Source organism: Cryptomeria japonica, chromosome 9, assembly GCF_030272615.1.
Source record: "Cryptomeria japonica chromosome 9, Sugi_1.0, whole genome shotgun sequence".
In the NCBI taxonomy this organism is placed as follows: domain Eukaryota; kingdom Viridiplantae; phylum Streptophyta; class Pinopsida; order Cupressales; family Cupressaceae; genus Cryptomeria; species Cryptomeria japonica.
This window is the reverse complement of record NC_081413.1, coordinates 529,546,301-529,559,126: the sequence shown is the minus strand read 5'-3', so window position 1 is coordinate 529,559,126 and position 12,826 is coordinate 529,546,301. Positions and strand designations below refer to the sequence as shown.

At 37.1% G+C, this 12,826-nt stretch overlaps 1 protein-coding gene across 2 annotated transcripts; it reads left to right on the top strand.

Annotated features, from left to right (window-relative positions):
- Positions 1 to 519: 519 nt before the first annotated feature.
- On the top strand, positions 520 to 2,812 carry LOC131077060 (inactive leucine-rich repeat receptor-like protein kinase CORYNE). Of its 2 annotated transcripts, none has more exons than XM_058014462.2 (2): positions 520 to 816; positions 922 to 2,812. In XM_058014462.2, the coding sequence occupies exon 2, from the start codon at positions 1,055 to 1,057 to the stop codon at positions 2,354 to 2,356; it is 1,302 nt and encodes a 433-aa protein (XP_057870445.1). In that variant the 5' UTR covers positions 520 to 816; positions 922 to 1,054; the 3' UTR covers positions 2,357 to 2,812. The 2 variants fall into 2 exon arrangements, with proteins under 2 accessions (XP_057870445.1, XP_057870444.1); XM_058014461.2 differs by having other exon boundaries at positions 522 to 816; positions 994 to 2,812.
- The last annotated feature ends 10,014 nt before the right edge of the window (positions 2,813 to 12,826 follow it).

Below are 12,826 nucleotides of genomic sequence, written 5' to 3'. Positions count from 1 at the left end.
GCACTAGGGGGTCCCTAGTCGTAGTGTTAGCCAGTGTTGATGATGGGCATTGGTGGGCTACTTCAAAATTGTCCGAAAATGAAACACAACTACTTAATTCAGAAATCTTTGACCAAACATTAAAGACGCTCGTGAGTTGCAGAGTGGCAGAAAAAGAAGTCTTCACTTGAAAGAAACAAATATTCTGATACCACAATAAATGCTTAACTCATATTAAAAAAATGTGAGTGCTTTCACCTCTCAAAAAACTGAATTCCATGGAATACAACAAGAGAGAAAATGATACTGAAATGCAATTTATAGATGAAATCTGATTAGGCGGTGGACCCCTAATGGAGGGTGATCAGACGGCGCAGAGCAAGTGACAATATATTGGCGCACTAAGCCGGACAGTCGTTGTCAGGTGGTGATTGAGAACTGCAGCCGCCGGACAGGACATGTCAGCGTCTTTTGTGGGCCCCCACGACAAGTCCACATCAGGAATTTCACTTCTTCTATACAATTAATAAAGAATTCGTTATCTGTTTTTCTGTAAATTTTATAAAAACAAAAAAGGTGTGAAGATGTGACGCTTCGATGTACGTCATGAATTACAGGGATTAAAAATCAAAAGGTCAAAAAGCGAAAAATTGGGTGATGTTTTGTAACATTCTGAATTTTGTGCTGAGATTGGTCTGAGTTTTTTTGAACAAGCAGAGTAGAAAATGGAGAAGGACTGATTACTGGATTTGTGTTAATGGTGTGGCATGGATTTGTGGATGTGGGTGCTGCATTTGAAGGCTTAATCTGAGGAGTAATCCAACATGAAATGACCAGGTTTCGAACTTTTTTCTTTCGCTTAAATTGTTTGAATGGGTATTGATGATTTTTATGGGTGTGGGCATTCTGTGCATGAGGGTTGTGGATTGAAATGTTTGACAGGATTCGGTTTCTTTGAGCATTTGGGTATTGCGTATTGCGTATTCTGGTGTGTGACAGTCTAGAAATTTGCAGGCATTGGAGCTTCTCTGGCTAGAGAGCTGTTTTTCGTGCTATTTACAGACTTGAGTGTGCTATGCTGGTAGGTTCTTTGTGTGGGAAAGTTAGAATGACAAGGACTAGGGCTTTCTGTATGCATATGTGGATTTTGGTGTGGTACATATGTGGGATTCTGAGCTGTGGGGACGCGTTCCAGGTTAGAAAATGGTCTATCAATCACGTGACCAATCCAGTTTTAAATGGCGAAGCTCAGAGGAATTTTGGGTCTTCCCAAGTTATAAAGCATGATGGAATACTAGGACAGTCTCCATCTCCTTCTAGGCTTCCTAGTGGATATAATGTAAGGCACAGGTCTAGAAGGCTGGTTTTGGGTATTGTGTTCGGCAGCTTGACTGGTTTGGCTGCTGCAGGGATTGTGGCTACTTTCATGAGAGCTGCTGTGATATATCTTAATAGGACTCCTCTGATAAGGGGTCCGATTGTGTTCGATCCTAGGATTGGTCCTAAAGTGCTCTCATTTTTAGGGCAAGGGGGTTGCTTGGATGAAGCAGACCTGGTGGGAGTCGGTCCCAATGGGAGGGTTTATAAAGCCAATCTAGATAATGGGGTGTCTGTTGCAGTGAAGAGGATTAATGGAGTGGAAGCCTATGATGCGCTGAGCACATCTGTCAAGAGACAGATTCAGGAGGAGTTGCAGGTTATAGGCAAGGTCAGGCATAGAAATGTGGTTTCCCTGCAAGCATATATTCGTCACACCAATGCTCATCTGTTAGTATGTGACTTTGTCTCCAAAGAGAGCCTTGGTGATGCTATGAAGAGAATTAGGGATAATCAGCTGCAGCTGAGCTGGCCAATGCGGCATAAAATAGCTGTTGGGATAGTAGTGGGTCTTCAGTATCTTCATTTCCAATGCAACCCTCAAGTTACACACTGTAATCTCAAGCCCGGAAACATTCTTCTTGATGATAACTATGAGCCTCATTTGGCTGATTTTGGATTGAGTAGGTTTATTATGCCCAACAGTGGTGCAGCAGGGTATGTTGCTCCGGAGTGTTATCAGGGCTGCAGGTACACAGACAAGAGTGATGTGTTTAGCTTTGGAGTGGTTTTAGCTGTTTTACTCACGGCTAAAGATCCCACAGATAGCTTTTTTAATGAAGTTCCAGGGGGAAGTATTGGTTGTTGGCTTAGGCGGCTTCAACAGAGCGGGAAGGCCATTGAAGCTCTTGATAAAGGGATAATTGAAGGAGGAGAAGATCAAGAAGAGGAGATGCTAATGGCAGTGAGGATAGCTGTAGCTTGCCTTGCTGATGTGCCTGCAGATCGCCCATCTAGTGCAGAATTGGCCCCCATGCTTACACAGTTACATAGCTTTTAGTGGCTTCTGCTTGGGCGTTCTTGTTGCTTTGTTGACAGATTTAGCTTCAAGTTGCTTCTCCTTGGGTATTTTTGTTGCTTTGTTGACGGTTAAAGATCACACAGATTTATCTAGAGTTTCTTGACTATGGTTGTAGGGCCTTATATGGCATTTGTTTGGGGTATCTTCACAGACTAGGAAGAGCTTTGCAGCTTTTGATAGAGGGATTATTAGGTGAAGTGAAGAACAACAAGAGTCAACACTGAGGTCTGTAATTATAGCTGCCATGTGTCACACGGATGCCTGTGGATTGCCGTTCTAGAGAAGACTTGGATTCAATGCCTATTCAGTTGTATAGTTTCTAGAAGGACTATTCTACTTCACCTTTCTCATAGCATTACAGTTGGTTTATCCTTCATTGTGAGATCCTTTACTTTTCTATAATAGAAATGGGATTTTTCAAATTAGAGATTAAAATGGAATTGGTTTTGTTAGGTCCTTTCTGACCCAAATTTGTGTTCCTGTGTATATAATGCTTATCCTCTCTCTCTTTCATCGGAAAGTGACTCTGCTTTGTTTAGTTGAGTACAAGTTAAGATTGACAAATATCGTGCGGCGTTTTCTGATACTAACGTCATTGAATTTTTGCTTTCACAGTTATAAGATCTGAGGCCTCAAACTGCCCTCTCTTGAATCCATTGAGGTGCTTCTAGTTACAATTAAATGACTAGCCCTTACATTGATTCTTAACGTACTGAAGGCAAACCTTCGTGAATCACGTTATACCTAATGTAAATGTATTTTTTGTACATTTCACTAATTTCGATTGACCAGCATGCTCAAATTTAACATAACTAATGCAGAAGTGCCTTTTATTGGTTTTAAAAGATGATTATATAATGGGGCCATGCTCGTGTTAGCAATCTGCAAATTTGACAGTCGCAATTGCACTGAGTTAGCTTGAGTTAGACGTAATCCTTTGACAATCTATCATGTTTATGTTTCTATATATTTTGTGATGAATAATGGCCATGTGATTTGCTAGCTTGATGTTATGTCAATTGGGTTCTCATAGCTTTCTGCAATGCCACTTGTTATAGCTTCTGGAAGGTAACAGTAATGACTAATACATTTTCTATCTGTAGTCTTGGAGAGCTAGTTCAAGATGGAACTCTACAGTTAAAGTATGCTCATCCTAGGGTAGCATTAGTAAGGAGTCCAGCTTTGGAAGTAGCATCAATGTGTGGATATGATAAATGTTATCGCAGATGAGGTTGCATTCTTTTTTTCAAGGGGGGTTTAAAGTTCTACTGAGATGGACTTAGCACCCTCTATTTTAACTATTTCCTTCTAAGTGCCTCAAGTGCATCCATTTTCTTTTGAAACTCTTATAGCCTTTAGGACTTGTACTGTCTCATTAGAGAGGCATCCAGTAATATGTTTTTGTATATTCTAATGGACTGCTCGGATGTAACAGCTTTCAACTACCAATTTCAGTCAGTGGTTGTCACTTTTCAAAGCATTAAGAGACCCTCTACCTAAACATGTATGAGATTATTCAGTCTAGGTTCATCTCAGCAGTACCAAATTAGTAACATATAAACCCCATTACTGATTTCTCGTCAACACCAAATGTCAGGAAAAGCTATGGCTACTGAACATAGCTTTGGGTTTTAAAGCATTACATTTGTTGCTTCATGCTTTTGTTTCTATAGACTTTTCGTCTGGTGTATGATCGTTTTCTACTTAATGGATGCTTCAGTTTACTGAGGATGCAATAGGCACTCCCACTGTGTACTCCATCAGCTTTGTACTTTCCTTGAATCCCATCGGCTGTTCTTGGTCATTTGTGCTTATAATATCTAAATTAAATTAAATTTAAAACTAAGAAAGTATTAACTCATCAACATGTGTATACAAACTCACCTGTTCTATGTCAAGAGGAAATAAACAAGATAATTTCAGCCTCTTCCTTAAAGTGTTCTGTTTCATCTTGTCAATAATTGTAGCATAAGCTGCATGAATTAATAGAGTTTGAATATTCTTGGTATCATCTAGTGACTTGGCTCAGAGATTTACCAGAATGAATTTTGGGCAGCCCGTTCTTAGTAACATTTGAAGATGCCGATATAGAAATGAGAAAGACAATAAGATGAATCGCAATGATTAGAAGAACACAATGTTTCTGGATTTATTACCTGCTCATGCCAATTGCAGAGTTGTGTGTCTAGACTAACCATATTTTTAATGTTTCTCATTGTCGTATTGAAGCTTGTTGGGATAATTACATGCAATCCCTGTTGAGAGGTAACTCAGATTTCAATGTAGCTTTTCAATTACATGTCTTGAAGTTGAAGATCCTTTGCAGTTTCAGTATATAAAGTAGCTACCTTGAGAATAAGCCTCAAATAGTTAAGATCGAGTATCTCTAAGCCAACTTATTGTAGATCTTGTAGCTTGAAATGTTCTGAGCAGGAAATCACAGCTTCATTGTGTTGGATAAGAGTTGTGTACTTCCATGTATAATAGTTAGGATGGGATCAATCTTGCAAGTTATTTGGAAAATTGTGAAGCAATTATTTGATTTTTTTTCTGGATTATCTTCTCCATGATTTCATGGAATGTGTAAAACTGCTTTTGATGTACCTACTTATATCTACACATGCTTAAGGGTGAAATAAAAGAGATTTATTATTGTATTGGAGAATGAGTGAGTTTTTCAGAATTGCAATTTTTGCTGTGCGGAGTTTTTTAACTTGAAAGGATTTTCCCAGGTGAAAATACTGCATATTGTCTTTGTTTACGATCGTATATTCTCTACTTTTACAGCACATTTTTATTGGGATTTTTTCCTACATATTGGAAGCACGAAAGGAGGAAATCAATATAAAAAGATATAATTTTTAATCGAATGATTGCATTATTATCCGTTCATCTCATCTGGTTGAAGGGTGAGTGAAACATATATGCTGGCAAAGTAACATTAAGGAAGATCATGATCATGGTATAATTCTCAAATTTTGGTAATAAATGTTTAAATCATCTCTACATTTTACATGTCATACCTTCATTAAAATAGCCATGGTTCTTCCTTGGAAAGATAATGCAAAGTTCATTTCAGCTCAACGTGAATTCTGAAAGCCGGGCCAATGTATGAATATTGAAATCTAAATCTTGGCTGAGGGTGCTTCACATTGCTTTTCAAAATCACAAATTCAGCAATATAAGGCTTGACTGTTCTTTTTATCTATTGTCCCAATAATCTAATGTACCTTAGCGTCTCACCCATACTGGATTTTTGGGTAAATATTACTCTTTTTTTTCTTCTTCATTGAGCTTTGCAATTCCAGTTTTTACTGACCATCTGTTTTCTCTTTCATAATTGACCGAGCAATAGTTCTTTTAATTTATAGCTCCATCTGTGTGGGAGCTTTAAATAAGCACTACCGAATGGCAATACTTTGAATTAGGTTGATAGTATGTGTGCTAATTCTATAGAGGCTTAATGATGATTTAAGAAAGATTTTCTTTCAATGATCGTCAGGCCTTTAACATTTGCTAATTCCATAGAGGCTTAATGATGGCTTATAATCAATTCATTTATCGCACCATGTTGCATAATATCTTTGTATTTTTCAATTTTTATTGTGATCCATTCCATATATTAATAGCTCCTACTGGCTGACCTTGAAATATATAGCCTTCCCTAAGGACAAAAAACCCTTGAATGGGTATGTTTCAGTTAACAATCTTTATACAAATACAAATCCTTTGCACAGCTCTCAATTTCAATGTCAATGCCTCCAATTTCAATAGTTCTCTTTAACTTAGCACCATCAGGAAGATTATGCAACCATGTAATTGTTTCATGTAAGAGCAAGTTGTAATGGGAAAAATTTATATAGAGGTACGCGATCACTACACCTTCCAAAACAAGGAAAAATAGAAAATTGTTTGATTATGTCAGTTACTCTTGTATTTCAGTCATTTCAAAAGATAGCATACTCAACTATGCATTTTTACTTCAGTCAAGCACGCTTGGGCCAACAAAAAAAACTGTAATGTTTAAATCTCATGTGTAGGTCCACAATTTCTACACCTTCCAAAACGAGAAAAAAAATAGAGATTTGTTTGATTATCTCAGTTGCTTGCATTTCTGTCTTTTGAACAGATACCCACACATAACAATGCATTATTACTACAAAGGAAGTAAGCTTGGGCCAATGAAGAAAGGGCTCTTCATTGGAGATCCTTGAAAGGAAATCCTTTTCTCCTTTCCTTTTGGGAGGCTTCCTGGTGATGGTCTTTTTAAGGTCTCATTTGGATGAATTCATCTATGGGCAAATGTGTTAATCCAGCTCTAAATGGTACCCAAGGTATTCGACTATGGTGAATAAACGAGTAATGAACATACAAGCACGTACCCCACACCATTCAAATCAAGAATATCACAGTTACAATTTGGAAGCTAATAATATCTGGTTTTTAGTGTTTTTTAAAGATTTCGCTTGCCAGTCTATCTTCTGGGCAAGACATTGTCATACCCTCATTTAGCAAGAAAATTGATACGAGATTTGATCCCCCCAAATAACATGACAAAGATCATGTTGTACTTACATTGCCCACTTGAGAACTATGAGATTTAGATAATAGAGATCTTGTTTAACCATATCAACCTAGACTTGGTTTGTGGCAACCTAAGGAGGAAGTCGGCTTCAATTTTATGTTAGATAACTATTTCTTTACCCTATTTTTTTATGTTCTATGTGTAACCCTAATTGTAGTATACAAATTACTCACCTATCTCTTTTAGGTGATATTTGCATTAATTTTATTGAAATTGTTTCATTCAAAGATTGAGTTATTATATCCTAGATTGGCCCTGCATTCCATTAGGTTTAGTATCATTCTAATACATACACAAGCTACATAGAATTTATTGGGGGCATCATATCTAGGAGAGAATTTTTCTTTAATCCTTTTAACAATTCCTTGATAAGTCATTTGTTTATGAAGTTTATATGGATATTGAAATCTCAAATGCAAGGGATAAATCTAATTGGAAATCAAATGATCAAACTTTTATGATACCTCTAAACAATGTTATTCATAGCAATCTTTGTGAGTCCAACAAGCAGGGAGATGAAATCTTCATTCATAACCCATGGTTCTTCACTAGTATGGAATATTTAGGAGGCTTACAAAACCTAGTTGGGTTGATCTTTCCAAAGAAACAATGGCAATGTTCAAATTTGAATAAGACAAGGAAATCTTCTTGTTTAAATTGTGTTGGGGAAAGATGAAAAGTCCTAGGTGGTCCTACATATGTTAATCCTAGAACTTTGAATATGATTGTGGGAACTTATGCTTACATTTGTAGTTGTCTTGATTTATATAAACCCTTGCTGAATGACATTATTCTAAAGATCAATTGCCCATCTTTTAGGTACAAATATTGTCAAGAGTATGTAAGTAGGAACTTCCATAGAACATTATTACAAATGCCCTTAAACCTAAGGCATTATTAGAATGGAGTAAAAACGATCTAGGCATGATAAAGGTAGAAAAGGAATGTTCTTGGAATGAAAGCCTTAAACAAGGTTGGTGATGGCTTTCCAAGAATGTCCTTCAAAATCCAAAAATGTGTCTACATGCTTTAAAGTATATACCCACAAAATCTAAATTCCCCATATTAGTTAAACATAAAAAATATCAAGTTTTGTAGTAGAGAACAAAATTAGATTATTATTAACATCGTTAGATGTTCTACAATCTCATATGAGGGGTCATGCAATTCGTGTACATAAAAATATGACTGTAAATTGCGTCAAAAATCGTAAATCGCAACCATTAAATATTAAAATGTTAATTTAAAAAAGTGTATTGCAGTTGTTGTCAACATATGTTAATCGCCACCGTAAAAATCTATTTGTAACGAAGAGTTGTTATGATGGATTGCCAGAAACATGCAACATAATCATAAAAAATCACATAGGCATTTCAACTACTTGTTTTCTTTTCACAATTTTAGTTCTATTTCCCTCCATAATCTCAATCAAATCATTTTTTTAAATGTCAATGTTTTTATAATTTAATAATATCTTTTTATATTTTAAAATTATTTTGATCGATTCTAAAAATAGTTATTTTTAATTTGCATTCATTTTAATAAAACATAAATAATAATATAAATATGATATGATATATATTTTAAAATTATTTTGATTACTTTAAAAAATATGTATTTTTAATTTTCATTCAATTTAATAAATAATAATATAAATAATGATATTAATATTAATGAGATGGGTTTTCATAATTTAATTAATATATTTAAGATTTTTTTATATTTTTCAAATTATTTTGATTACTTCTACATTAATATTTTTTTATTATCATTTAATTTAATAAAAAATAAATAATAATATAAATATGATATAATATAATAATAATATTAATAAAAATGTCACAAGTGTGGAAGGATGGCGAGAGAAGGTGGCAATCTTGGCAGAGGTAGTGGCAGCAACAGACTTCTAATCGGCGAGCAGATTGCAGTGGCTCCAATTAACGACAAGGGAGGTTAGGGGAAGATCAGGCCATGGAGCGATGAAGCTGACGAAGCCTTTCCAATCGAAGCAATGAGGATCCACACTACCGACAACCGACCAGATCTTAATTCATCAGCATGGAAACATCAAACCCTAGGTCGACCATGGAAGGTGGATGTACCTAAACTTGTGTTGAGAGGAAGTAGGGATCCTAGACCTCAGAAGAAATCAGATGCTAGTCACCCCTACACAAATAGTAATCTCAGGCCAATAAACTCGCAAGCATGGAAGAAGAACGGCTTTTCATGGAGCAATGATGGCTGGTTTCGTTATGCGAAGCTTCCTGCTTCTGATTTGGCATGCAATTGGAATTCAATTTTAAATCCTAATCCCTTTGTATTGGAGATAGGAAAATTTAATATCCCTAATTATCATAAGCAAGGTTTCAACCCTCCCCTGGGTAATGGCCCTAATAAGTTTCAAAATGGGTGGTTTAGGCAAGACAAAACCTCGCGAGCCGATCGTGCAGAGGCCTGGCGGTCCACTGCCTTGACCGAAAACCAACGATCTAATTTGAATCGAGTTGGGAAAAATGAACCCTGGTGAAGATACCAACCAATGGTTTATCAAGACAGCCACAAATCAGTAAGGAAAATCTCGAGACCCATTGTTATTTTGGATGATAACAAGATCAATTTGGCTAGGTCAAATCTTAAAGATTTCTGTTTTTTTACTAAATGTGGTGGAGGCAAATGGTTAAGGGGAAACTATGAGAAATGGTGTAGATTGCAATGGGGGGAGAACATTAACTTTAATGTCATTTCGAATGATTATTATCTGATTGAGTTTATGAAAAATGAGGACATGTTTAAAGCTAAAAACAAAGGTCCTTATACTTTGGACGGGATTGGGGTGCATATCATTGACTGGAAACCAAATTTTAATCCCCGATTTCATACCTTACTGGGAAACACAGTTTGGTTAAGGTTATACAATTGCCCATCGGACTATTGGCACATTGAGATTATTAAAGATATCTGCAAAGAGCTTGGCACCTTTGTATCTGTGGATGATATTTTGGAGGATAGGGTTTGGGGTAGCTTTATCATGATATGCATTAATACCGGCCAGATTTCCAATATCCCAGAAGAAGTCAAAATTATAGGTGCCGGTAAGGTTTGGATTCAAAGGATTGATAGAGAAGATCAGTTGTACCTTTGCCCCAAATGCTTCTCAAGGGAGCACATTGGTCTTGATTGCGAAGTTTCGACCTCTATCCTTAAAAGTTATGCTTGTGTGCAAACTAGGTCGATTGACATGAAGATATATAAGGAAAATGCAGAAAAACGGGAAATAAATGATATAGAACAATCCTTGGCGGCTAGTATGAAGGTGGTGGAAAAGAATAATCTTGTTGTTAATTCTCCTCTTGCTATGACTAGCCATCAACAGATCCTTACTAACAACAGTGAGAGTACTCAAGCTCTATGAAATATCTTGGAAGATGTTAAATCCCTTCAAAAGGATATTACAAGAGAGTTTGCAACTTCTCTTTCCTCAGTACCCAATAAGGCTGGTGATTCTAATGTGATGGAGGATAAGACTATTCCCCCTTTGCCAGTTGATCCAATCACCTCTGGTGATTTGGGAAAGGAAGGCTTCACCATTGACTTGGAAGAAGGAGAAATTGATTCCTTTGCCTTGGAATGGGAAGAAGATTTTGAACCTGTTGCCAACCTGATAATGGATAATACTACAAAAGGTTTTGGGAAGTCCGCGTCTCAAATCATTGCACCAAATTTCAATCCAAAGGGCAAAAGGGGGCGCAAATCAAGGAAAACAATGCTGAAATCGCAGGTGCAACTAGTGGGTAGTCCAAACTTAACTTAGGGAAGGGGAACCCCCTTCCCTAAGAGCCATGAGACTACTATCCTGGAATGTCAGGGGCCTTAATGCCCTTGACAAATGGCGCTTAATTAAGCGCCAGCTTGATGAGACTAAGGGAGATATTTGGGTATTGCAGGAGACTAAATGGAGTCAGTCTGAGATTAAAAAAAAAATGAAAACATGGAAACAATGGAAAGGTCTATTGAGGCAATCTGAGGGGGCCTCTGGTGGCATGGGAATAATCTGGAACCCTTTGAATGTTCATGTCACTCTCCTTGGCGAAGATAAATATTGGCAGCACTGTCTGGTCACTAGTTTATGCAAAAATGAGAGCTTCAATCCATTTAATGTCTACGGACCTTCTGTTGCTAATGATAAACGAGAACTTTGGGCACTCCTGTCAGACAGATTCCAAAATATTTCTATGGGTAGCTGTGTGTTTGCAGGCGACTTCAATGCTATCTTGGCAGGTAATGAAAAGAAGGGTGGTATTCATAGGATTGGTATGGTTCAAAAAAATTTCTAGGAATTTGTTGATAAGAATCAGTTAGTGGATGTTGTCCCGAAGAATGAGACCTTTACATGGACAAATAGGCGTACTGGTTTCACTGAAATTGCAGAATGTCTAGACTGGTTTTTGGTAGCCGGTGATTGGCTAGCACAAAATCTTATTCTTGAATCATCTATTCTACCTCTTGTAGGATCATATCATTTCCTTACTTTCCTAAATGTGTCTTTAGGACAATCTAAGGGTGGCAATCCTTTCCGGTTTGAGTTGATGTGGCTCAGAGTATCAGACCTACATGATTTGATAGCAGCATGGTGGAATGAGTCGGTCCTCGGAAACAACTCGAGGTTGTTCAAGCTAAATAAGAAGCTCAAGTATATTAAGATCAAAATCAAAGAGTGGAATTTGAGTCAGTTCCAAAACATCCATAAGGAGAAACTCAAGATTACGATAGAGATGGAGGATTTAACCAATTCTGTTATAAAGTCAAGCATGAATGATGAACTTTTCAGTAAGGAAAGCTCTCTCAAGTCTCATCTAAATGAAATTCTTCGGCGTGAGGAAATTCACTAGAGGCAGAAATCTAGGGAACTTTGCCTCAAGGATGGGGATAGAAATACCAAGTTCTTCCACAGATTAGCTATTGCCAACCGTAGCAAGACTAGAATATCGGAGGTTGTGAGACCGAATGGTAGTATTGCCAAAGATTATGAGGATATTGGCTGGGAAGCAGTAAGACATTTTGAATCTTTGATGAATGGCAATTGCCAGAGTGATCAGGAAGCAAGAAACAGAATTCTAGACTCAATCCCCTCTATAATTACTGATTGTCACAATAAAGAGCTCTTCAAACCTATTGACTTAGAAGAAGTCAGGAAAGTTACCTTCCAATTGAATCTTGATAAGACTCCAAGCCCTGATGGTTTTCCCGTGACCTTCTTTCAGCATTTTTGGGACATTATTGCCCAAGATTTGTACATAGTAGTAGAAGAATCCAGAAAAAGAATGACTATGCTGGGAGCCATCAATCATACCTTTTTAGCCTTAGTATTGAAAAAGAAGAGCCCTCAACAAATGGGTGATTTCAGACCAATTTCTTTATGCAATTCAGTATACAAAACGGTAACAAAGATCATTGCTAACATAATGAAACCTCTTCTAAAATATATTATTTCAGATGAGCAGAGTGGCTTTGCCCCTGGTCGCTCTATTGTTGAAGGCATCATTACCACCCATGAAACCCTCCACACTGCAAGGAAAACTAAAGCCTCCTGTATGATATTAAAGTTGGATATCATGAAAGCCTATGATATGGTGGATAGGGAATTTCTTGTAGAAGTATTGAGGAAATTTGGCTTTTGTAATGAATGGATCAGTTGGGTCAAGCATTGTTTATCAACCCCCAAATTCTCGGTCTTGGTTAATGGTTCATCTCATGGTTTCTTCCCTTCAAAGAGAGGTATTCGTCAAGGGGATCCTATGTCGCCATTTTTGTTTATAATTATGGCTGAAGCCTTAGGTTGGCTGATTAAATCTCTTCACCATGAT

Coding starts and splice junctions, on each gene's coding strand:
- LOC131077060 (XM_058014462.2), top strand. CDS start 1,055: ATGCTGGTAGGTTCTTTGTGTGGGAAAGTTAGAATGACAAGGACTAGG.